Below are 27,233 nucleotides of genomic sequence, written 5' to 3'. Positions count from 1 at the left end.
CAGACCCTTGGGCGACTACCACGAACATCTAAATTTGGAAATTGTTTACATGTGTGTTGCCTACTGTCACTCGAATATGCAAGAGCGATCAAAATAAATGGACATCGTCCAAATTTCGTGGTAGCCATCCAGTCATTGCATTAATGATGCCTATTTTAGGCAAGTGTAATTATACACCTACATACAGGCACCTGCCGCGATAGCAGAGGACGCTGGTTCGATTCCAGCCTGGGGCACTGGAGGCCTTGGTCACTTTTTCTTAGTATACTTATGACATTTATTTAAAGTGTAATTATAATTTGTAGTTCTATATACCTGCCGGCCTAGACAAAGTGACAATCGCTATCGCTACGACCACGAAACGCTTTGTGTCTCTCTATCACTCTTGTATATTAGTGCGACAGTGACAGTTACGTTTCGATCGCTATGGGGTAAGCTGTGTGCGATTGGCATGTTGGCTACGCGCGGCCTGGGCCGAGTTGGCTATTAGTTTGTTTACTCCATACCTACGGTAAATATACGCTTTTGATTGAAACCCCAAGCTCAAACTACCCACGTTTAGTGGCACTGAATGAGAGTGAACATGACTCACAACGGAACATCAATGCGGCATAGCGATGTCGGTCTGGCGTTTATGGCAGACACCCAGGGGATCAGTTCCAAAACAAACTACCGCTTTACAACGCTTTTGCTAACAATACCATTCTCAAAATGAACGTCAAAGTACATACTATACAGTTACGATTTTATTTTTATAAAGGCGTAACGAGGCAAGATAAGGCAGCACTTGCAACTGCCACATACAGTCACCATACGGGATTGTTACGCCTTACATGCAGACATTGGTGACAGTCATATGAAAAAGTACTTAACTTCTTTATAAATTACTTAAAAATCATACAGCATACATAAAAGAAACACACAATAGCAGCGTGACTAGATAGTCACGCGCATTGCAGATGCGCATAAATAATTAAAAATACAAAATTGCTGGTTTAATTTTTATGCACGTGTTTTCTTTTATTTGCGTATTGTTCCAAGGTTATGTTCATTACCAAAGGGACACACACAGGACATTTAGGCCACTTGATCAGCCAAATACGTATATATTTGACTTTGACCGATTGTCATTACTAATTACTAATTAGACTCCAATACATTCTACAACTCTTCTCTTTCCGCACATAATTTATATAAAATAAAATAAATAAATAAATATCAGGGGACATCTTACACAGATCAACCTAGCCCCAAACTAAGCAAAGCTTGTACTATGGGTGCTAGGCGACGATATACATACTTATATAGATAAATACATACTTATATTTATATAAATAGAAAACACCCATGACTCAGGACCAAACGTCTTTGCTCATCACACAAATAAATGCCCTTACCGGGATTCGAACCCAGGACCATCGGCTTCACAGGCAGGTTCACTACCCACTAGGCCAGACCGGTCGTCGGTACCTATTATATATACATATTTATATCTACGCGATGAAGAAACACATCCGAGACGCAATGGTCAAGGCAGATCAAATTTAAAATGAAACCTGCATGTACTGACTCAAACTCAATTAGATTTAGGAATATTGCCGTGCCCTACCAGGGCCCATGTGAAACAACTATTACCTATGTAACACCGGATGCAATAAATATATGAATATGATTATGATACTCACAGCACATAACAGATGACACCGACGGACCACATGTCCGTGCCGTATCCAATCTGGTCGAAGTTGACGACCTCCGGGGCCACGAACTCGGGCGTCCCGAACAGCACTTGCAGCTTCTTCTCGGGGTCGAAGAACCTCGCGAGGCCGAAGTCTATGATCTTGATGCGGTTGCCCGATTTGGTCAGACAGAGAATGTTCTCGGGCTGTAAGAAACATTGGATGTTTTCTTTTATAGATGGGTTGACGCATCTTGTTTTGCATTAAGATTGGGGCGTTGTAAAAGTACCTATTGGACTTAGGTAGGTACTTTTACTATATAGGTGATTAACTCTTTATTGAAGTTTAATGATCAGCTTAAACAATAACAAAGTAACAATGTGCTTTTAAGTATTTTATTCCGTGGTCGTCTGTTAAATTGCGTACAAAATATTTTTTTAACTGCTCTCAGTTACTCTGGCCAATTCTGAAATAACATACAACATACAGTTTTAGAGAGCTTGTCTGACCAGCGGACAAATGATGCGACCAATCATGCGCAAAGCGCGACCGCTTTGGTGCTTTAGTCGTCTCTGTCATTGTGACCACCACGTTCCAACAACTAGGTATGCGAGTGCGAGAGTAACGTATAAGACGACACACGACAAAAGCGCAACCATCATAATGTGTCCGTGATGGTTCGTGTTCGACTGTTCTCAAAAAAAGCGCCTCTGCATTCGAATAATTTTAATTTATTATGTTGGTTTGGTAGTTGGAGAACTAATGAATTACTAGTTTCAGGCTATTTGCGACTGTAATGATGGCTCAAACCCAAAATTATTGAATACCGAATCATAGTTACAAGTCATAAGGTCTAAAATTAAACGACATTTTGTATTTTCTCGGAGAGTCATCAGAAATAACGCGGTACGTTGAATAAACAATTATAGCGGACAGACAATCATAAACCTCCCGCGCTTTGGATTTCCGCCATTTTGATTTAAGACTTTGGACTTGGGCCATGCAATCAGAGTGCCACATTGTTGAGATCGGACGGGTTAGGAATAATTAATACATAACATAGGTGGCACAATGGCAGGCTTGTTATAGTGCCATATGTGAGCGCATGCGTCTTAAAACACGTGAGGGTGACACTTGAGTTCCAGCCAAGAATGATTGCGATCGGAATGTAGGTACATAATTCATCTCTCGATAAATTAAAATGGTTACACAATGGATTACCTACTTATTTCTGATATTTTTTGGTGCAGTGAGGTCCAACATTTTGGCTGACATCATTGATATTGGCTGAACGACTAGGTCATAAGGAGTTTTGTTTACATTGTTTTAAATCCATATGGCATGTAGGTACTTCTTCAGTCTTGCAAACCAATTTGTTAGCAGAAGAAAGCGTGGAATTAAAAAAATCTGTGTCGATCTATCGTGTCTACAAATTATACAATTATCAATTTTTCCGCCTTAATTTACTAACAACATGCTTTTGAATTGCCAGACTTTACTTAGTACCTCGTTTTAGTTTAGTGAACTAACCTTCATATCCAGGTGAAGTATGTTCTGCCGGTGAACAAACTCTATGCCCTCACAGATCTGCCGCATGAAAACGGTGCATGCTCTCTCTGTCAGCACGAAGTCCTCATCTATCACCCGTTCGAACAGCTCGCCGCCTGTGATCCTGAGGATAAAAGTCGATTTTAGTAGGTATAACTGGTGTAAACGGGTAATTTTATAAGAAAATACGAGTAATTTTGCTGAAATTCCCCTATGGGTTGACCAAAAAAAGAGTCCTTAAAGTCCACAAGCAGACCGCTATGTGCCATTAAACAGAAATACTTAAGTACCTAATCATCTAGGAGTTGTAGAGCTGACATGAATAACGCGTCCTCAACTAAAAGGCAACAAGACATTAAAACTTAGGAGCGTAGGTACACATGATGGAGTGACGTTCTTCTTTGACTGTTGTAAACTTTGTAAAGTTCTACTCGGAAATTATAAGTTTCGCTATTTCGTCGGACCAAAATCGGTAAATATATTTGAGTAGGTGTATCTAAATAACCTCCGTCAGTGGGTTACTTTATCCGTTCAGCTTATCGTCATCAATAACGTCATGTAATGGCTCCAGCATTTTGTAAATAAACATCATCGTCAGTACTGTGTCTATTTCTGGACTACTTCAGACTCATACGTATTTTTACAAGTCTAAATGAATCAGTCTTGTTCGATTTATAAGAAAACACGCGCGAATTCATCGTGAAAATCTCCGGCCTGTTGCCAAAGTCAGTACGGTGTTAAAATAAACGTGTAAGTAAATACAGCGAATGGTAGGCACACTCCGCACACTAGGGAGAAGTGGTGGAATTCTGTTTTCTTTAAGAATACGTATGTATTTCAGAATTGTATTTGATAATAAGCTCATGATGAATGCGTTTGGCATGCGTAGAAAATTTAAGAGTACCTACGGTGGAACAGTCAGATCAGTACAAATTGATGAACATCGCAAGGTGCCTTTGTAGCATGTGTTCTGTTTAAATTTTTTGGGAATAAATAAAATGGATCTCACTAAGCATTAGTGCGCTTGGACGACACAATCAATCAATCTTTGGGTATTATGCTTCCATCAATATTGTCGATGATTCCGCCAACGTCAAGGTTTAGGAAGGCACGTGCTTTATGAAGATAATTGATCGGTGAATATCCACGGCGCAGTTCACAAATACAACTCATGTTCACCCATGACGCGAGACTCGAGCTGTCACCCGTTTCACTCGACCCGAGAAGAGGAATGCGACTTGTCGCGACTCTACAGAACGCCAAGGTCGGAGCCAAGCCATCGATACAAATGACTTTCTCCTCTCGACAGCTCGAAGAAATTTGCCAAGAGGCCGGAGTATAAAAGTCATTGGATGTCATCCCATCTTGACGCTAAATACTGTTGTTTATGTCGTCGTGAGATTAAATTACGAGGTCGTTTTGGCAAGAGATTACATTCGATGTGTTCAATTGAGCTAAATGAGTCTTTAGCTGTGTTGGAATCAGTCGGAAATACAGATGTAGTGCATAATTATTTTCCGTTTTTTCACGGAAATGTACGAACGTGTATTGCTATTTCAGTCAGTCTCGGAACAAAAAGTACCGAAATGATTGAAGTAGCATGACAAATACGAACGTTTCCGAGAAAATACGATGGAAAACAATTATGCACTACATTTGCGGCGTTAGCACTGTCGCATTTTTATCGCTTGTCACCATGCCTGTCACTTTCTAACAAGCATGTAAGGTAAGGTGGGGGAAGGTGAAAAAAGGGGAAAGATAAAAAGTCTCACATAACTCCCTATTTGGTTTCAATTTTTTAGTGCTGGTATCATTCTTTAAGCCGCCATTTTGTCACGATTCGCCGCTCAGTCGTCAGTGACCGCTCGGAGTGAGTAGACGCGTGTCATGTGCTCTTTTGTGAAGGTCAGCATTTCCTGGTGAACTCGTCGATTTTCAATCTTACCCCATGTTCCATAAGTTGATTAATAAGGTGAGTATAAACGTTCTGACTGACTATTTATGTGTTATTTGAGATTTCATATTTATTTACTAGTGCTAGGTGTAGCTATTAATCATATATTCAGAATTACGAGAGTTTCCATCTTTACCCAGCCAATTTCGATGGGTTAAGATTGAAATAGTAATGTTTCAATCTTCACCCGTTTTTGCAAGTCATAGAGAAACAGGCAGATTCTCAAACTTTGCAAATAATTAACGTAACGTAAAAAAATATTACCTCAAACCATAACCAACCGTAGATAGAGTACATAACCAACACGATCAAGTTTCAAGGTTATAGCAAACCTATTATATATTGAGTAGTATAATTAGTGTATAAGTATTAGTATTTGTATACGTTGTTAAAAATATTTCGTTATCAAAGACCAAAAAGTATAAAATAAGTTATAGTTTATTAAAACACTAGAAAAACACGCTTTTATAAATGCACGTAAAATCAAAAAAATAATTATGGATCGTTCAAGTTGTCTCATATATATATATATTTTTGTTATAATAATTAATAAATAAATATTACAGGGCAACCTTACACAAATTGACTGAGCCCCACGGTAAGCTCAAGAAGGCTTGTATTGTAGATACTCAGCCAACAATATATCGATATTATATATATATATAATATACAAATACTTACTTAAATACATAGAAAACACCCATGACTCAGGAACAAATATCTGTGCTCATCACACACATAAATGCCCTTACTGGGATTCGAACCCAGGATCATCGGCTTAGCAGGCAGGGTCACTACCCACCCACTAGGCCAGACCGGTCGTCAAAATATTATAATTAAAAGCACATAGTTTACACTTCAGCCCAGAAATAGAGACAACTTGAACGATCCATAATTTATTTTTTGTTTTTACATCCATTTATAAAAGCGTGTTTTTCTAGTATTTCTTAAACTATTAATATATTTATTTTTTTCGAGCAGTAATGTATTGCGTACACTTATTTGACACATGGAAGAAAAGAGTCTAGTGAAGTGACAGTTGTGACGTCACGCCATCGCCGTAAGACAAAGTAGTGCTACATTGCGTGCTGAATTATTTTATAGGAAAAAAAAAGGAATGGGCTGAGTTTTTTCGGTTCATAGCACTAATGCCTACGACTGGTTAGAATTTGAGGTAATATTAAAAATACACGCTGTATATACGTTTGTTTAGGTACTCATATAAGTCCAAACTTGTACAATTTATGAGTAGGCACGTAAATATAAAGTATATATCTGTTTATTTAGGTACTCATATAATTCGTAAAACTCGTAAACTTGTATTTTTTTAATAGGGACGTAGTTATATAAGTATGTATTTGTTTATTTAGGTACTCGTATAAGTCTTAAACTTATACTCATAAAACAAGCTTTTCTTAGTTTGGGACTAAGTCGATTTGAGTGAAATCGTCCCCAAATATTAAAAAAAACGTGGTCAGATGTACAGTCGACTACACAGAGATATACCCACTCAATGTTCAAAAATTATGTATCCACGACTCTATTGTCTTTGGATTAAGGTTGTGGATACATATTTTTGAATATTCGTTGGGTATATCTCTTTGTGGTCAACTGTACACCACGATGAGGTATAACTTTTTATTTTAATTAATGTGCTATAAAATATAAACTAAGGAATGTTGTTCTTTTTCAGCCATAAAAACCAATACTAATTATACCAGTATCCGCTGCAAAAATATAGGATAGACGATTATGTTTAAAGGTAAGCGTATAAATGTTTAATTTTTACTGAAAAATATTTCAGTATATTATCTTTTAAATTATTTAAAATAGATGTGGCACTTAATACGTACTATCAATAACTTTCACCTACCGGCTTTGAGAATAGACGAGATTATCATGTGTCTATGGATATTACACTGTCTATAGATTTTTAATCATTTAGAGTTTTAGTAGTAATGGGAACATATAATAATCATTGTTATTTGTTAATGCAGATCCAAAATGCCCCGAAATTATGTTAGAAAATCTCTACGTGCAACCTGTTACACTGCTGATGATGTGCTTCGAGCTATTGAGAAAATTGAAAGGAAGGAGTTAACTCTATTTGGAGCAGCTAAGACATATAATATACCGCTTTCAACTCTACACAATAAGTTGTATAAGAAAACGGGCAATAAAAGCAAAACGTTGGGTCGGGCTCCTATCCTTTCCTATGAAATTGAAGAGCAATTAGCAAACGGCCTAAAGACTTTGGAAAAATGGGGGTTTGGCCTATCCAGAAACGAAGTTATTACACTTGTGTCAAAGTATATTCGCCTTAATAATATATCAACCCCATTTAAAGACGGTGTTCCTGGACCAGATTGGTTTACAAGTTTTCGTAACCGCCATGGCCTTTCTCTCAAGAAAGCTCAACCTGTTGAACACGCCAGAAAAGTGAACACTGATCCATTTAGCATAAATGAGTACTTTGAACTTTTACAGGCAACTTTAAAAAAATTAAATTTGGAGCAAATGCCTTCACAAATCTGGAATTTGGATGAAACATCAGTAAGCTTTGACCCCTCGAAGACAAAAGTAGTAGGAAAGAAGGGAGTTCCGTCCTCCAGAACCACACATGGGACTGGTAAAGACAACACAACCGTGTTAACGGCCGTTAATGCGGATGGAGTGAAAATTAGTCCTTTAATTATATTTAAAGGGAAATTTGTGTGGGATTCATGGATGGCTAATACTGACAAAAAATATAATTTTGAATTGTCCTATGCTGCAAGTCCAAACGGATGGATAGACTCGAATATATTTCTGAATTATTTAGAAAAAGTATTTATTCCAGCACTTGGGAAAGACCGACCTGTCTTGCTTATATATGACGGACACAATTCCCACGTCAACTTAAATGTTGTGGAATTGGCCCTTAAAAACAATATCACAATATTGAAACTACCACCACACACGTCCCATCTTCTGCAACCGTTGGATGTTGCTGTGTTTAAATCTTTTAAAAGTAGATGGGATGCTAAATTGGTAGAATGGCAAAGAAAAAACACGGGAGTGAAACTGCCAAAAAAGATATTTTCCGAACTAGTTGCTGAAATTTGGAACGATACCGAACCCCGAGTAATAATGAACGGATTTAGAAAAGCGGGTATATATCCCTTTAACTCTAACGTGATCCCTACTGATAAGTATGATCCAGGAGCATACAAACGCTGGCAAGAAGTTCAAAAAAATAAACCTTGTCCTCTAGAGGAACAGTCTTCGTGTCCTCTACCAGACGATCGACCACAACATTCACCGCCACTCCACGAAAATGCCCATCTTTCGCAGCAAGATCGCAAAGTAGAGGTTCAGTTTACTAAATATACTAAAACGCCAGTATCTTTAAACCAACTTTGCATAGACATAATTACGTCCCAAATGTTGAGAGACGATAATTCAACTAAAGAACCAGAAAATGTGCATATGTTGACAGATGCACTAAAATGTCAAGAACAAGCACAAACATTCATAACAAACAAAAAAGAAAATTTACCGATATGCCTGCAACCAAAAAGAATAACTAAAGATTCAACAACGAAACCTAACTCAAATGTCAATATAATTAGTAATACGTTAATAAGTTTTGAAGACCTTCTGCTTAATACAGTAAAACAAAGCCCTCGACATGATCATAACATGAAAAAAAAACGAGTGTCGAAAGGAGCTGAAGTGATCACAGAGACTATGAAAAACCAACTAGAAGAAAAGAAAACACAAAGTATACTTCAAACCAAAATAATAATACCAAAGAAGAAAACGAATGCCACGAAGAAAAATAAGGCTTTGAAAGAAAATGTTATTCAAAGAAAACGAAAACTTTCATTACATAGTGACGAAGATTCCACAGAAAATGAAGAAAAATATCAAATGATTGGTAAAACTAGTCAAGTAAAAAATAAATACGTTAGTAAATGTAAGATAAAACAAGAAGGTCACCATAAAGAGGAAAAAAATAAAAATATACAAAAGAAAAGAAAAACGGAAAGCATTGGGAATGATACAAAATTTCAAGAGATTGGTGAAAGTAGTCAAACAAATGAAAATAAATACAAAACTAAATGTGAAATAAAAAAAGAGGGCTGCAGAAAAATGAAACTTAGAAAATACAAATCGTCTAGTGATACAGACAGCTCTGAAAAAGAAACGGAAATCATTACTATGGACACTGATGTCTCTGATTACGAAAATATGGCTGAGTTTATAGATAAATGTTTGAAGGAGCAAGATGAAGACCAAGAAAACATAGATCCGTATGCAATCATACCACTGGGTTTGAGTGACATAACATTTTATAGTGACGACAACGATTTAAAACAAGGTGATTGGCTCATAGTAAAGTTTACAACAAAAAAGAGTGTCAAACATTTTGTTGGAACTATAATGTCATTTGCACACAAACTGCCTGTTGTCAAATATGTCAGAAAAGTTAAGCAATCAAAATCTGACACGGTGACATCATTTACCTACCCAATAGTAGAAGATATAGGTGCCCTAAAAAGCAAAGAAGATATTCTTTGTGTATTACCTCAGCCTACTATATCTCGTCGTGGTCAAATTAAATTCGAAGTTGATTTCCATAAATATAATATTCAGTGAGGCATTAATTTTTTTAGCACGCCTGCACTAATATTGATCTCAGCTGCCTAATATAAGTAATATTGATCTCAAGATTGACTGATTTTAGCACATACATATTGTTAAGATTGTAAGAAAACGTAATGGTCCTAAACCTATGCCAAAAATAGGTACTTACTTAATTTATAATTGTTTTGTTGATTTTACTATATTTGAAATACTTACTATCGTAATTTGTAATGTAAGTAAGTGAAATATTATTGTGATAATAACTATATTACTAAAATTTTAAGAAAACTTTATGTTCCTAAATGCCTAAATAGAACGTAATTTATAATTTGTTGTTTATTATCATATTTTAAAGATTGATATAATTTTATGAAGCTCCCGTTTGGGAACACTACTTTTCCTTTGAGAAATTATTTTTAGCTATCTGTTGATTTATTTAGTTAAATTGGCCTACCCACCTACTTGTTCTGTGTGTTAAGTTTAACTTTCAACAATTAAAGCTTGCTCATACAAATACTTTTGTTGAGTCGTGATCCTGGATAATCAATAACTTATTCGGAATTACTTTGTTCGGAGGGAAAAAAACATCTCTTACACACAGTACACTACAGTACTTATTTGTGTTTCTAATATTTTAAATCTTAGTAAGCCTGTCACTTAATTTGCTACACAAATTACTAAGTATCTGGTATTTTTTTGGATTTTAAATGTATGTGACTTAATTTGTTACACAGATTCATATTTGATTTTCTAATATTTTACATATCTGACTTAATTTGTAACAACATTAATCATGCTGCAAGAAAACCCTTACTTTTTGTATTCATTAATTTTATAAAATAAATAATTGTTATCATGCAACTGTTATTTTAATTCCAAGCTGATCTTCCTAACATAACAAAAATGTGTAGTTTTTTTATACAAAGAATTATACAATACAAAAGTTTGAGTATCACTGTCCTTTTCCCTGTAAAATGGGGTAAGAGTAAAATACTTTTTTTTTCAACTGCAGTTTTCTTGCTACCTAATAGGAATATTTACGCAAAAATCATCTCTATCTGGTAAGTATAAGGAGTTCTATAGGATAACGAGCAACAGTAACCGTTTACATTCATTTAAAAGAATTTAGACACTATGTCAATCTTACCCCTCGACCATTCCATCTTAACCCGTGTATATTTTAGACAAAAATGTATTTTATTTTATTATTTTTATATATTAGAATAGGCGTAGCCGAGTTTTATCGATAGATTACAAAAATATAGTCCTTGGCCAAACCTTCCAATTTATACAATTGAAATTAAGTAAATAGTTTTTATTTAACAAGGGTTTTAACAGAACACTGTCTATCTCATCAAAAAACCATTCAATCTTCCCCCACCTTACCTTACCATGATGTACCTAAGTGCGGAAGTGACGGGCATAGTGACAGGCGATAGAAATGGAACCATGCTGCGCCCGCAGTATCTTTGTAGTATTTTCCGCATTCACATATCATATCAGCATATCACCAATCAAATCCCTACCGATAAATAACTGGCATTCCTAAATATTTCTTAATGGTACCTACTTAGTTATTTAGTTATTCATTTAGGTAATGTGGATGACTCACGTTAGACCGGGCCGTGTCCAGGCCGGAGCTTCCGGCGCTTACTTTTCTATGACAGATGACAGGTTATCACGTGATGCTTTCCATAGAAAACGAAGCTCCGGAAGCTCCCGCCCTGACACGGCCCGCTCTAACGTGAGTCATCCTTTAATTGCACTATTTTACTATGTTGTGTGTTATGTTATGTGTATAAATTTGCGTTGACTGCACTGATAAAGTCGCACGTTAATTAAATCGGCATACAAGTTAGTTGTTCAACAACGTGTACCTAAGTTCGTCAGTTAAGTTTGAAAGGTAGTTTCAAGACTGGTTGCCACATCAAAATCGGTCTCGATAATAATCCCGAAATCGGCAACTATTACTTCGACATGCACAGGTTTATGTTTATGGTTACACGTTACGTCGAAGAATTCAGTATTTAAGATCGTAAATTCTCCTAAAGTAAACTGGCAATTAAATATTTGCGCAGCGTGTCGGCTACAATCAATTTCGCGTTTCGCAATGCGCGAGAGTCGTAAATTCGTTGGAACAAAGACTTTAATTATGTTGGAGCGCGAAGACTGTCCACGGTTATTTTGCACAGGTGTGCTCGCGAAATTAACTACGTTACTAATTCCGTTACGTTGCTGTCGGAACGGAATATGAATCCTTCATAAAAAGAACATCCCTTAAGCTCCGTGAAAAATGGTCCAAACCATACTCACAAATAATCAACTGGATCAAAGTCAAAATACAAATATCAATCATCAGAGCGGTCTCTCTAAGAATTAGAGGAACGAGAAGAAGGATAGAAAGATTTGGATCTGAAGACGGCTGTGGAATACCCATCCTTGAAGATTAGATTTCTCTTCTTTCTCTTCTTTCCACCGTGTTGTATTATTTGTATTATTTAGGGTCTGTTTCACAAAGTCTGAGTAAAGTGTTGGATAGCTAATTAACAAATAAATTAACTGCCAGATAAAACTTCCTGATAAAATAGTTCCTGTTTCACAAACGTCTACCCATTAAGTTTATGTGCCAGTTTGCTACTTTTAAGTTACAGATGGCAACATCGCACTTTGACGTTTCGATTTACGGAACATGTGAGAGCATATAAAAAAAAATTAAATTCATCACTCTGAAAAGTATTAAAAGTGCATCTTTTATGCATTATTTTGTGTTACGTATTGATATACTTTAAATGCATATCCTGTAACAATTATAATGATCCGAAAATATTATTTTAGAAATCACTAATTTTTATGTGGAACGAAACGTAATTCAAATGTCAAAGAAAAAAAAAACGCGTGCTTGGTTGGGTTTGTTTTGTCGTTGTGTTAATTATTTTGCTGGCCTAGTTTTTCATAGTTTTGCGTAGTTTTGCAAAGACAACAATGTCTCAAAAACGTGAGAGGAGCATTAATTTCACGCGAGAGGAGGTTGACATTTTAATCAAACTGGTCGAAGTCAATAAACACATTCTTGAAAATAAGAAGAGTGATGCTGTAACCTGGGGCCATCAATGGCGCCAATAAGCCTTGGAAATCTTGCTATCTCGTAAAAGTCTCCTTGTAATTTAGCAATATCGTCTGGGAACTTGACGAACTGTGGTCGTAATTGTGCGATTGCTTGTGACACGACATTCACAATCCGACAAGCTGATGCCTTACTCACACCAGAAAAATCGCCAACTACGTTCAGAAAACTTCCAGTTGCATAATATCGCAATGTCAAAAGTAGTCGATCCATAGATGATATAGCATAATTCCTGAAACAATGATTTATTCATGTACTTACCTAACTAATGTTAGTAGTTGGTCGGTGGTACTACAAAACAATAGCCCTCGCGGCCATACATAAAATATGGCCGCGATTCTTTTAATAAACGAGATGGAGGTACAGTCAGTGTAAAACTATGGGTCATGCAGTCATGTATAGGCGAATTAACAGCTACCTATGAGACATATTTTTGTGTAACTTGTGTGCAACCATATTTTTACACTTGACTGTAAGTACCTATTAGAAATACTGTGGGTAGTATAGTAGATAGACATTTCAGTACCTTTCTGTAGTAGAAGAGATTTTGTCCTGAATTAATGAATGGACATAGTACACGGTATCTTTATTAAAGCGAAATCGAACCCTGAATTCTTCATCATTAAATGTCTCCATGTGATTAGAACGTTGTCGATACACGGGATCTCTGGGTGGTTCCATTAAGCGATCAAAAAAAATCATTTAATTCGTCGTCTGAAAACTCATTAGATAGATTCATTTTTAGTATTTTTCGATTTCACGACATACAAAACTTTTTAAATCGATCTATCAAATAACTTAAACCGCCATAAAAATTCCTTATCTGATAGGTGATCTAACCTATAATTTACTTAGCACTTTATTTACCAGTTAAGCTTATTTGAAGATTGTGAAACGCCAACGATGACTTTATTCGCCAGATAAGTGGCAAGTAGCTTATTCAGGACTTTACTTGGACATTGTGAAACAGGCCCTTAATGTAATAAATATATATTATATTATTAAAATTTCTGATGGGCCCACTACGTTACTAATACTTAACTTACCAATATATTTCTTGACGAGTTCACGAATAATAATCTTCATCCTCAACCCATTGTAAGGTCTTTGCTCGATATCAATAAACAAATAAAACTTGCACCACAATAGGTAGATTTTTTGATGACTAAAGTGACGTAAAGAAATCTCCTATTAAGAGTTAAGAGTCACATTATTTAACAGCACTTGGGACTTTCTGCCAGATGGAATTAGACTTACAACAGTTACAACTCTATACCTAATAAATAATTATGCGCTTACAATGCAGTGTCAAAACTTTTGGAAACTGCTGAAAAATAGAAAAAAAGAAAATGTTTAGGGTAAACGTACTGGTGCTCGACGCGGTCCCAGTACATGTCATCTTGAAACGTAAGTCATTGTCAATAGAGGTGACAGCAGGGTATCATCTATTGGGCATTAGCATGTCGAGCACTAGTACGTTTACCTTATCTGGTCTGGCTCTATCACTCTCGCATATTCGAGCTTTATTGTTATGTTACGCACCGACCGGTGACAGAGGTAAATAAACAAACGAATGAAAGTAATTCGCTGTGGTACCATCTTGTATGCATAACCTCTACATACTCTAAGGGTAACATTTCATTTCTGACCGCAGCTGCACTACTGGTACTGAACGCGTCGCTGTTACTGTCAATTTCCATAGTAAAATTGACAGTAGTGCAGCTGCGGTTGGAAATGGACTGTCACCTTAAGTAACCATATCGTATATAACTAATAGGTACCGTAAAGGTAAATATTCGCGACCTTGAATCCCGGGTTCAGTAACAGCATTAACACTGTTAGCAATTAACCTTGTTTTCTAGTAAATTTAGCATACTGGGAAACGTAAAATTCATTACACCATGCCAAGTAGGCCATGACCATTTCGGTCTACATAAATGTAAGAAATTCTTTGTCATTTTTCGATGATGACGTAGCGGTTAGTTACGAAATCTTACACCTTGACCTATTTCACTGCACATCAGAAAATTACTGCCACATAAAAGTGACCGAGACTGAATTTACACACACATACCTAGTTGTTTAGTAAACTTGTTTATGGTTAGCTCAAATTAACCACAGTCATGTTTACATTGGCCCAGAATGATAAACTGAAAAGAAAATAGGAATAACTGAGCGAGGAAAATGAAACGATTCTTATGAAACGACTAATGATTAAGATTTAAGGAATTTGACTTTGAAAAGTTTGTAAGTAGCAAAAGAAGTAAGTAATTTGAAATCACCAAAATATAAAAAGTACCCATCGTTTCATTATGTAAGACAACATTGATACAATTATACTTGGAGGATACAACTAAACGGAGTAGCCATTAACAGGCTTTCCCCTCTGTCGAAAATAGGCGGCCAACGGTCATACACAATGTATGGACTGACGTTTATCTGACATGGCTATTTTTACGTTACGCATACATTTGACGTTCCCCTCCCCCGCAAAAATCGGCAGACTGTTTTGTACAGAAAATTACAGACATGGCGTCTCCGTTTCATTATATCCTCCAAGCAATTATAGGTAAGCTTTCGTATAATGCGTTAATTGAAACGCCTATTAAAAACAAAATTTTCCCGCGCAACTTTTCTGAATTGAAGTTTAAATTTAGAATGATCTTGAATGGACGTACGTCAACAGCTGACTGTGGCTACCCTTGTTTACCATTGCGACTGTGACGTCAAACGGTTTGTTTTTATAAAAAAAAATATGCCGGGAATCAATACGTCATGTAAGTCATGTTAGTTTACGAAAATTCAGTAAACATATTGGTTTGGTAAACTTTGGTAAGTAGTTGTCAATCGAGCGTTCAGCGTTGCGTAGACCAAATTAAAGAACACGTGGGTTTATCTCACTAACGAATAGTTGGCAAAAGAGAAACTAATTCATGTCCCCTTACATAATAACGACTGCTATAGGTAGGTAATAGATTATACAAAATTATATAAATTGGCACGTTGTCGTTTCCTGCTAAGGCAAATGTCAATGCTCATGCTTATACATACATATAGTCGTCTGATAATTTCAGGAATTCAAGCGTGTTTACAACTCTTGTATGTGTGTACCTTACCTACACATAGGCGGATCTCGTCTCACACTAATGCGGTTTGCGGTGTCAGTGTGTTAACCGCCTTTATTCGGTACATGCCGGAGCAACATGGCAAGTAAGTGTGATAGAATTGCCACATCAGAGCCTTAGTAGCACGGTCGCATTTTTATCGTTTGTCACCATGCCTGTCACGTTCTAACAAGTATGTAAGTGCGAAAGTGACGGGCATAGTGATAGTCGATAAAAATGGAACCATGCTGAGCCCGTACGGATATGATGGCCGTTCTTGTCTACGTGACAGCGTGATAAAAGGGTATCCGTCACTTTTCAATCGCGCACTGTTCAAAAGTGACGGATATTTTGTCACGTGGATAAAGCCATCCATAATAGGTCTGCAGGCCCATTCGATACCTACATAAAACTTAGTAGTGCACCCATTTGACCCACTCTTGGCGATTTTTAAATCACTATAGTTATTAAGAAACGTATTTTTATTAGATTTTTTATCTTGAACGCAGCCGTTAGGTACTACGTAGCGGCAAGATGGCGACGAGCCAAAATATTCGCGCCATCATTTGACGTCTCACATAAAGACGCAACCGTCTTTAACTCTTCACATCTCTGGCTTTTTATATTCGACCAATTTGAAATTAGTCACAAGCGAAACAATGTGTTATCGCGTTGGTTTAACGTATATAAGTAATGTCTAGACAATAAAGCGTGGTCCCTAACGCGGAGGTTAATAATGATGGTTGTTCCATCAGAAGTGGGATCAGAATGAAAATATGGCGATTCAGAAGTTCTTTGACTTTATATTTTTAAAATAAGAAGATACAAGATTCATAGGTATCAAATCAATATTTAATTTTATCATGTAAAGGTATGTAGATTATAATCTACTAATTACGCCTCTTAGGTTCTAATTCTAATATGTACGAGTATCTTTACATTTTTGATGGATATCGGTTGTAAAATTATTGCTTCAACGCAAAACCTCATTAAAACTGCTCGCAGTCGCAATACCCATATAAGGAAACTCGCTTGGCTTTACTATAATGTACCTAAATTTGTTCTCTTAAGTGTTTCAAGTAACCTAAGTAGAACTTCGATTATATTAAAAACCTGCTTAACGTGCGCTAATCACCAGACATCGTATAAGTAAGAATAAGAACCTACCTATTTATATTGCAAATAAGCACCTAGATATAAAGAGCTACAGAGTTTGAATGTGGAAACCTAATTTAAGATCTCTCGGATCCCAATCCATTTAGGGGGCACTTGACTTTGACGCCGATGTGCGTCACGCTACTCACGCTGCATACGCGCGTATAATTTTATCAGTACAACGACGGCGCCGCGCATCATGTCCGGTTACCATTTTGGAGTCTTTGTGTAATCTTGTACGTCAATAGGTACGTAGTAGTTACTGAGCTACTCTTAATTTTAAAAATACTAGGTAAGTATACATACAGACATTATTCTCAGCTAAAAGTTTATCAATCAAAGCAGTATTACGACGAAAATATTGCTAAAATAATAACAGTACCGATCGAAAAAACTTAGTCATATTCGATTTCAACAGTCACCAGTGCGGTTAACCACAACTCAATGAGCTGTTTGTAATAATATAACGATGTAGCTACAGAAATATAAGCATTATTTACCACGTAATAAAGTCTTCAAATAGATCGGAATGATATCGCTGACAAATCTTACTTCAATACGAATGAATGTATCAACGAGCCAGTGAGACGTAAAAAAGATAAATTTAATAAAAACGAGTTGTAGATCTAAGTATATCTCTCTCGAAACGTACCTAGCAAATGAAACCTTGTTACATGGGATATGGGTTCCGACAGACGTATGAACATTAGCATCAAATGCACGTTCTAAATGTAAATTATTCTGCGTTTCGTTTTTATTTCGCTGACGTCATCTTGTCTGAACTCTGAAAGCCATCCAGCCAGCAATTGAATTAAAAAAACTTAGGTACTAGTGACGTCATGTGATCCTGCGTTCCAAACGATAGGCTTGGGAGACTGGTTGGGTTATCAATCATTCTTTTATTCACAGTGTAATTTTTTTAGGTATTAGTATAGGTACAAATATTTCTCTAGATATTTATTAGATGAGAATGTCGGTTAATTCCAACGCGTCGGAGAGTCCGGGAGACTTGATAAAATTTATAAAAAAAGAATGGAATTGTCGAATTTGTTTAAAAATGACAGAACATAAGAAACACCTCCTGTAAGTACGTCTTACAGGAGGTGTTTCTCGTTAAAATATTCAAGATGGCGTCTTCTAAAAATACTGGACTGGACAAAAGTGAAATTTATAAATTAATGAACGAGCTGCACCTGTCGTCGGCGTCTGTCATCGACCGACCTAATTACACCTGGATTCCTGCCTATTAATAACATTACAAGAATATCTGACGCCGAAGACGTAGGCGATATAAATTTGGTCTAAGCCAGGCCTTTATTACTTTATTATTATTCGTAGGTAAGTACATAATTGGACAAGTACGAGTAGCTATGTCACATTAAAATGTTTAATAAAAATATTCCTGTCGTAAATATGTTTCAGGGCAAACAATATAGCTGTTTGAATTTTGTTTTGGCTTGGGCTCTATACGAGTATACTCCTAAAGTGGTAGAGCGATTGGACTATGTGATGTGGTATGAACTTCGCCTGGGGAAATTCATCCACCGCGAAAAAAAAAATTCGTTATCTGCCTCTCTACGAGCAGAGATGTGACTTATTTGAAATACTTGTATTTAAAATGCAAAATACCTATTTTGTATTTTGTATTTAAATACCTTTTGAAGAAAACTATTTTGTATTTTATTTGAAATAGTTTTTGGGACCTATTTTCTATTTTCAAAATACAAAATACTTTATAGTAGGTAATGTAGGTAGGAGTTACAATCTCTTCTGATGTTACAATCCTGGCAACTCTCTCATACTGTTGAATCTGTTTAGTAACGTCGCACATGACCACAAGCGTAGCGAGTGGTTAAAAAAGTGGAATCTTGAGTGTTGCGAGGGTTTCAAGGTACGAGAGGAGAACAAACTTTTCTGCCCTGATGAAACTTTTCTGCACAAACGAGACGTTTTCATCACACTAACGAGAGGCATTATACTAGCTGTAAAACATTACAAATCTAAATTAATGCTTTTAAAAATTGTCCGTTATAAACCATCATCCATCCATCCTTCCGGTTAATATGAGCAAACAACTAGAAATTTGCACTTTAGATAGAGGACTGATTGACACACTGTTTTCAAAGAATGAAGAGAGTCTTTTCAATTCGGATATTCTGAGTAATACTTTTTAATTCAGACTAGGTATTCACTATTCAGAGTACCTTTTATCGCAAAGTATTTGTATTTTTAAAAAGTATTTTGAAAATACCTATTTTGTATTTTGTATTTGAAATACAAATTCAAAAACTATTTTGTATTTTGCATTTGAAATAGTATATCAAGGACGTATTTGTATTTTGTATTTAAATACTTTTTATAAAGTATTTTTCACATCTCTGTCTACGAGTATCACTCTTGCATATTCGAACGATAGATGGGCAAATAGACGAACGGACGAAATACTGATAAATGATTCACGGTAGGTCCTCAGAGTTGATTTGCTACACTGGAGTAGGTACTCCGTTTTCTGTGTGCGAACGACCTTAACCTGTATGATTCAAATAAAACCGTTTATTCCAGCATGCTCCCGTGACTCATTCCGTGGGATTGCTCGGATCATTCCGGATCGATTGAATGAACGAATTTAGAATGCATTCCATCGCAAGATTCGCAAGGCCTGCCTATTACATTATTTGGTACAATTTACAATAGCAACTTTAATTTTACACTCAAAATGTATATTTACTCCAAGTATTGTAATTTTGCTTAGTTTCTTGTACTTGCAATCACTTAAAAAAAATATTTTTTTATCCTTGGTCTGCTTTGCATTTAAGGACTTGGGTAACACAAGTGACTAAGTGTGCTGAAAGCTATCCCATGTGTTACGATTATAAAGTATGATTCATACTTCACAGTTGGCAAACAGTATAGTGCACGTTCATTACGTTCAATGTTCATTATCTGAATTGACGTTTGCTATACTACTACCAGTAATATACTTGATATAATATAACGGTCATGTACCTACAGACCAAAATACAACAACAAATGGCTCCTTTAATTCCAGAAAATGTAAATGTCATCTGAGACCTCTGTGATGACTGGCCATAGGTGGACACAAAAACTTAATAGTTTACTTAATAGTTTCCATCATAATTCCATGTTATAATAATTGAATATTCACAAAGAAGGCAAAGGTACAAAATTAAAGATTTTAAATATCCAGGAATAACGCCGTTTCTGATTCGGCCAGTTAGGAATTCGAAGTGTAAACAAGGAATTATTATTATTACCTATAGCTACCCAGACATTGCTGATCAATCGCGAGAATATAGTCGTGTATATATATATATGTACACAAGTACACATATACACTTGTGTATGTAATTATGTATATTTACATTCATTTATGTGACTTTGGCAGAAATATTGATGTGTACGTATTTATTTCGTATAATTGGTATTTGGCACTAACACTTGTATTACCTAAATGACAAACCGTTCTAATATGCGAGGAATTTAGAGTATATCTTTTGTCCCATGATTATCATGTAATAATACTCTTTCAAAGAATTGCATTAAACCAGGTTTATCAGACTTGTAACAAATAAACCATAACATTTACTTGACGAGATGAAGATTTAGAGATTTAATGGGTTTAAAAAATTGGTCCTTCGAACCGGATGTACAATCGTACAAGGACTTCTCTACGGCAGTGGCCTGATAACTAGAGTTTGACCACCTGACAACAAGCAAAAAATCGTTGCCTTATTATTTAAAATAACTTGTTGCACAAATGGCCAATTTGATAGCAACCTCGAAGCGTTGGCAGAGCAAGAAAAAGAAAATGGCGCACTTACAGTTCAAGCACGACGCACATGTGCTTCCCCCACTCATACGCATCGTACAGCTGAATGAGCCTCGGGTGTCGCAGACGTCGCATCACGTCGACCTCCCGCTCGACGTTCCGACGCTCGTCCCGTCGCGCCACCGATACCAGCTTGGCTGCTAGCTCCAGCCCGGTGCTCTTCTCTCGACACAGGTACACTGTGCCGAATTTACCCCTGGAATGTGAAGAGCGGTTGAAATAATACGACATAATAGTAATAGACACCTTCGGACTTCGGGCGTAGTGCTGTAATTTGCAAGAAAACTGTATATACTCGGCGTGCTGGTGCTGTACTTTTATCCTCTAGCCCCACACACGTCAAAACGTGCCAAGACAAATGCAATTTTGATTTGTCAGAATAAAGATTCAAAATATATGGAATGAGTGACCTTTTTACAGGCCTCTGGGCGGCTAGAGGGTATAAGTTGCAGCTTGGCAGTTCTATGAAAGAGAAACTCATCGTTTAGCAAGGGTTTTGAAGGCTGAGGGTCTACCGCGAACACCGAAGTTTGCAAATTTCGGGATATTTTCTCTTTTACTCCAATTAAGGCGTAATTAGAGTGACAGAGTTTATTACCTCGCCATTATTATCTATTGCCATACATTTATTCCCACAAAGTAGGCACTAGTCCCTATTTAGTTGCTTCTGATGATCGACCTACTTGTCAGTAAGTAAGTAATGATTGTGTGTCGGACTGTCGGTAGTCATTGTGTTCAGGCACTCGACAATGTTTTCCAAACAGCACGTATTGATAAGTAGTTATAATCCGTTCAGCCCTGATTGATACTTATTAATAAAATATAACATAGATAATACTTATCTAATCTGCGTAGAACAGCAGTATCTATGTGCTTTGTGTAGCAAATTAGTGTCAACAATGTACATTATGTACAGTCAGTATAAAAAGTAATGGATCAGTCTACGCGTCAAAGGTATCTACCGTTCTCTAATATAATAACTTAACAAAAACAGATGTTTCTGTATGTAGAACGTTTAGCAAATACTTTGAACGCGAACTGTAGAGATATAGGTATAGGTATATTTTGGAAGAGTATTGCTGGCTGCCAGTTTCAAATATTGTTGCATAAATAAAATGGGAGTTATGTACAAAATGGGAGTACCTACAGATGTACAACTTTTAACTAGCCAACGCTTCACCCTTTTCCGATAACTGTGGATATAAAGGAAGGTACTCACCGGCCGATCTCCGAGAGCATTTCATAGAAGTCGTTGACATCTGTACTGCGCTTGATGGTGACATCCCGGTATGCGAATGGTGGCTCTATCTCTGTGGACAACATACGATCTATTTTTAGTTATTTTTCTAACCCGAAAACATTATTGGACAAGGCGGGACGTGGGAGAGAATGAATATTATGAGGCACTTTGATTAATTAAAGCGGTTAACGTAATTTACGGGCAAGATCTTGAACATTTGGACTTGCGAAGGAATGAAAGCCTTTCACATGTCAAACAAAGATCAGTAATATTAACTATAGGTGCTTGCGGTGACTACTTTTACGCTAAAAACTTGACTAAAAAACATGCGTTTACAAAAAGATTATAGTTTCACACACATTTGGAAAAAAAACCTTGTTTTACTATGTCTACGCACAGTTAAGCTAAGGAGGCGTCTTGAAAAACTGGGTAAAAAGTTCCAAGGTTCAAGATAATTATAATTTAATAAAGCTCAATAGTGTAGGTACACCAGTGGATATCGGATTATTATCCGTTTAGCCGAGAAAGTGTCATAAAGACTGCATTCTCGGCTCGTAAAATTTAACGATTTAGGCCTGGATTACACTTGCGTAAGCGCAACGCGTGGAATCCGGGCCTTTTGAAAGTTGTATAACGTCAACAATATTTTTGTTACTTAAAAGGGTCTATATCTATACGGTATTTTGAAATTAGGTTCTTCTGTAAATGAATGCGTTATGGACGCTATAAAATATTGCAGTTATTGTATGCGCGCGCAAACAGGCCATTATTTTATTTTTAGTTGTAAAGAGTTCACGTTTTCGTTACTGGTTGGTGTAGTGATATAATACTGAGTACTACTGATGTCTTTTATTTTTGGGGGCAAAATTAAATTACACGTAGGGAGTTCCTAAATGAATAAACTATTAAGTGCTGTGAGTGCTCTTTATTGTAATTTTGCCCCCTTAAATCCGATGTCTAGCCATGAGAATCTACTCGCGGTATGTCAAAATGTCCGGAAACCCCTCCCTAACCATCCCTCATGGGTTGACGAAAGAAAAGTGGTTAAAACCATGTTAAATTAAAACGTACGAAATTTGAACAATTTTAATCTCTTCTCAGGGTTTTACCCTACTTTTGTCATAAATAAGTATGGCGATTTCGTAATCAATATATCGTGTCATTTCTGATATGGGACAAATACTTAATTAGCAAAACCTTTTACAAATCGATTTGCAATTTGTGGCGTAGTTAAGACACAGCATGTACACTTTCATTATCTTTCAATATCATAAATGCGTCAATTAAATTTTAAATAATTTCAATTAAGTTGGTGTTGGAGGATTTATCTCCAAAAAACCTGTAAACTGTATATATTTACCCGTTTTAAATCTTCTAAATTTAAAGTGTAATAAATGTATTAAGTAATTACAATACATTTATTACACTTACCTAATGTAATATGATAACCTGCCTATTGTCATTTGAGTCCATTCCTGTTCGATATACTGCTGAGTAATAAAAATGCAGCATTTGATGGAAAATTTTGATCTGATTGCGTCAATGCAATTATAGCGTCACTAAATGCAACAAGCATTTGCGAGTGGTTTCTTTACTCTAAATTCTCCTACACTAATGATATATTAGCTTCTGTCCGCAACTTCGTCTGTGTGGGATTAGTAGGTACCTATAATAAATTCCACCCCTCTTTTTATCCCCTAACTAAGTTTTTAAAGCGGTTTAAGCGCGAAGAGACAGATAGAAAGACATAGGGTTTTTTAATAGGGATTTTAAATTTATTAGGCAATATAGACAGTGTATGACCTATACCTGCGTGTATAGGTTATGCAGGTATGTAGGTGATCAATGAGTTATCCACGTGCATAGTTCGAGAGGTGCGTCACACGCCGGCGCCCGCGGTGCGTTCAACTATAGCATTTAATTAGAACGCCCTCACACCGTACTGTAATAGCGTTAGGGGTTGATTCACGAAAGCTGGCGCGGATTTTATTTGAGGATATTGACAGTTCAGTACAAATCTCCCTTCAGCTAGATAAATATAAATATGCATGATGAGTCATCTTAGGTCATCATTGTTGACCTAGGACACCTAGGTGATAAATTCGCACCCATGGGCCAAAGAGGGCCAAAGCATGCGTCACAGTATCTTAATAACATGTAAGTATATGACTGGTTTTAACTACTTACTAAATACCTAAATGATACATAAGTACATATATAGTTACCTACTAAAGTAATCGTCATACTATGTGAATATCCGAATAAAGTATTTTCGAATCGAATTGTGGCCGTTTGAGTTTTGTGTTTATGATCAATGGTCCGTTTTCGTTGAACTCACTTCGTAGCCCAAGCAATCCTGCTTCCTGATTCATTGAAAACTTTACTTTTAATAGAAATTATGGTTCCCAGTTCGAATGAGCTTAGAAATGTAATTAAAACAGTTTCTGTTTTTACAATTTACCAATTTTTGGCTACTGTAAAACATTAAATTCCCGCACCCAAATCCCGGGGTATGCTTAAGGGATGACTCACGTTAGACCGGGCTCGGTCCGGGCCGGAGCTTCCGGCGCTTTGTTTTCTATGGATCACCGGTCATCTGTCATAGAAAAGTAAGCGCCGGGCGGGAGCTCCCAAACGTGAGTCATCCTTAAATATTCCGTGTCGTTCGTCTGCGTGTGCGTCGGTGTGACACGCGCCCGAGCGCCGGCGCACCGCGTGCAGACAAAACACGGTTCAGAAAGGTTATCGATCCTGCACTTGTCTCGCCGGGCTCAGCCGCCGCCAACTCCCGCTTAATTCGGGGGCTTAATTGTTCGTTTGAAGAAAAACATCGGGATACATTAAAGTTTAAAGGATGAACTCACGCTAGAACGGGCCGTGGCCCGGAGCTTCCGGCGCTTCGTTTTCTATGGAAAGCACCACGTGATCACCGATCAGCCGTCATAGAAAATTACATGTCGGACGCTTCGGCCCGGGCACGGCTCAGTCTAGCGTGTTTCATCCTTATTGCAACACGAAAACTTCCAAATATTCCAAAATACGGGACATAAGTGACATAACCTTGGCCGGTCTTCTTGCATTATGTTGATTTAAGGGCTCCTCTACACGATGGGCCAACGCCGGCCACTCCAAGGGACGCAGCCATGCGGTAGAATGAGATAGCAATATCACTTGCTCCCTCTAACGCATAAATGCGTCCCTTGGAGTGGCCGGCGTTGGCCCATCGTGTAGAGGAGCCATAATAGGGGTTATATATTTTTCTAAATACGACTGAAATCTGTTGAATGCTCTTATAATCCTAATTTAAATCAATTTCAGGGCTCTGAACGGCAAGTATGGATGGTACCTAAACTTTTAACATACAATTCTTAAATCTTATTGCAAAGACATAGCGTAATATATAGTGACTAGAAAGTTATCAGTTCCTATGTAATGAGTTACTTACTCGTAATGCAATAACATCAAACACAAATAATCATAATAATAATACTCATGTTTTACATCACACATTTCTTACACTACTTACATATATTGCCTACATATCTAGTTGTAGTTACTACTACTTACGGAAAAGGCACGCAGAACCCTTGAACGGCTTAAACACACTTCGACCAAAGCACCGAAATGTTCGTGTTGCATCTACCAACAAACATTTACAGCCGTATATGCGCAAATACCACAGCTAAGTGGTGCTAGGTAGGCATATGGCATGACATAAAATTCAAAATTCAAATATTTATTCTGTAAGTAGGCCGCAAGGGCTCTTTCACCTCATAATTGTGCTCGACATCTTCATCATCATTATCTTTAAAACTAAGCAACGGTTTTTGATGCGGTTTTTTTAATAGATAGAGTGATTCAAGAGGAAGGTTTATGTATAATTTGTTCACCCGTGAGAAGCCGGGGCGGGTCGCTAGTTTATAAATATGTCGTGTATCACGAATTTGTACATGGACCAGCCGTCATATGATTGGCATCCCGTCCTTACAAATCTATGAGAGGTGAATACCGTTTCATGAATGGACATATTTCGGCATTTAGCCTACATACCCATGTAGGCTAAATTGTCTGAATTAGATTCTTGCTTAGGTTCTAAAGCTATCCCGATCAGATCGATATTTGTCTAAGTATAGCGTTCGACCTTCTAGTGCACAGACTATACTGGAATGTTGGCCACGATGTGACTAGCACGTGCATCTTTTAATAGCGCTTCTGTCTTGCGATCGCAGTAGACTCAGACCAAGCTAAGTTTGTACCATCAAATAATGTTTGTAATGTCAAATACCTATAAAGATTAAAAATATGATGTGTGTCATGGCACTTCCAAATTTTGTTACTTCAAAATAAGCGCACAGGTATCTTATTTTGGTTTTGTCGAAGGTTAAACCTGGGTGGAGCTGCGCAGCCTGCAAGTTTTTCTTTCTGCGTTTTTTCTGGTCTCATACTTTAGTGCTCAGTTAGTCGGTCGAAAAGACTATATACCCCACAAGATTTTTTAAAGTCTTAACCTATATAAAAATGACAATATAATTAATCTTCGCTCATCAAGATGGTGGTTCAAGCAGCGGTTTTCGTTAAAATACGTCGCGCTTCTTTTGGATTTGGGCATAATTATTATTTGCCGTACCTGATAGTGAAAGTATGTAGAATTGTAGATAGATAATAGACATTGTGATATATCAAGAAACGACAGATAGTCGTAGTTATCAATATCGCACGACATTTCTTTGTCAGTGATTCGAATAGACCCTCGCTATTGTGTCCGGAATGCATTGAATCTAGCTAGTTAGAATGCGCTGGACGCTTGAAAGCCATCATTCCATAGTTGCATGCTATCTGTCGAGTTTGGAATTCTTTTGAAATGCTGTCACAAATCATCGCCGAGGAACGGAGCTGTCGTCACATCTTGTTGGCGACAGCCTGTCCAAAAATAAGCAGAGTAAAAGCAGT

General features: G+C 36.9%; 1 protein-coding gene and 1 long non-coding RNA gene across 3 annotated transcripts in view; one reads left to right on the top strand and one right to left on the bottom strand.

Annotated features, from left to right (window-relative positions):
- Positions 1–27,233, bottom strand: part of LOC134654562 (probable serine/threonine-protein kinase fhkE) — a 52,113-nt gene that overhangs the window by 3,534 nt on the left and 21,346 nt on the right. For both annotated transcript variants that reach the window (XM_063510024.1, XM_063510023.1), the window contains exons 3-6: positions 22,263–22,353; positions 21,036–21,239; positions 3,210–3,351; positions 1,686–1,885 (exon numbers count right to left, since the gene is read on the bottom strand). In XM_063510024.1, coding sequence (XP_063366094.1) covers positions 1,686–1,885; positions 3,210–3,351; positions 21,036–21,239; positions 22,263–22,353 — 637 coding nt within the window. The remainder of the gene's footprint in view (positions 1–1,685; positions 1,886–3,209; positions 3,352–21,035; positions 21,240–22,262; positions 22,354–27,233) is intronic.
- Positions 12,302–27,233, top strand: part of LOC134654603 (uncharacterized) — an 82,550-nt gene continuing 67,618 nt past the window's right edge. Inside the window, exons 1-2 of the long non-coding RNA XR_010097342.1 lie at positions 12,302–12,397; positions 13,790–13,913. This is a non-coding gene — a long non-coding RNA (uncharacterized LOC134654603). The remainder of the gene's footprint in view (positions 12,398–13,789; positions 13,914–27,233) is intronic.

Source organism: Cydia amplana, chromosome 15 (assembly GCF_948474715.1).
Source record: "Cydia amplana chromosome 15, ilCydAmpl1.1, whole genome shotgun sequence".
NCBI classification, from domain to species: domain Eukaryota; kingdom Metazoa; phylum Arthropoda; class Insecta; order Lepidoptera; family Tortricidae; genus Cydia; species Cydia amplana.
Note: the sequence above shows the minus strand (reverse complement) of the source record. Positions and strands in the feature narration are given on the sequence as shown.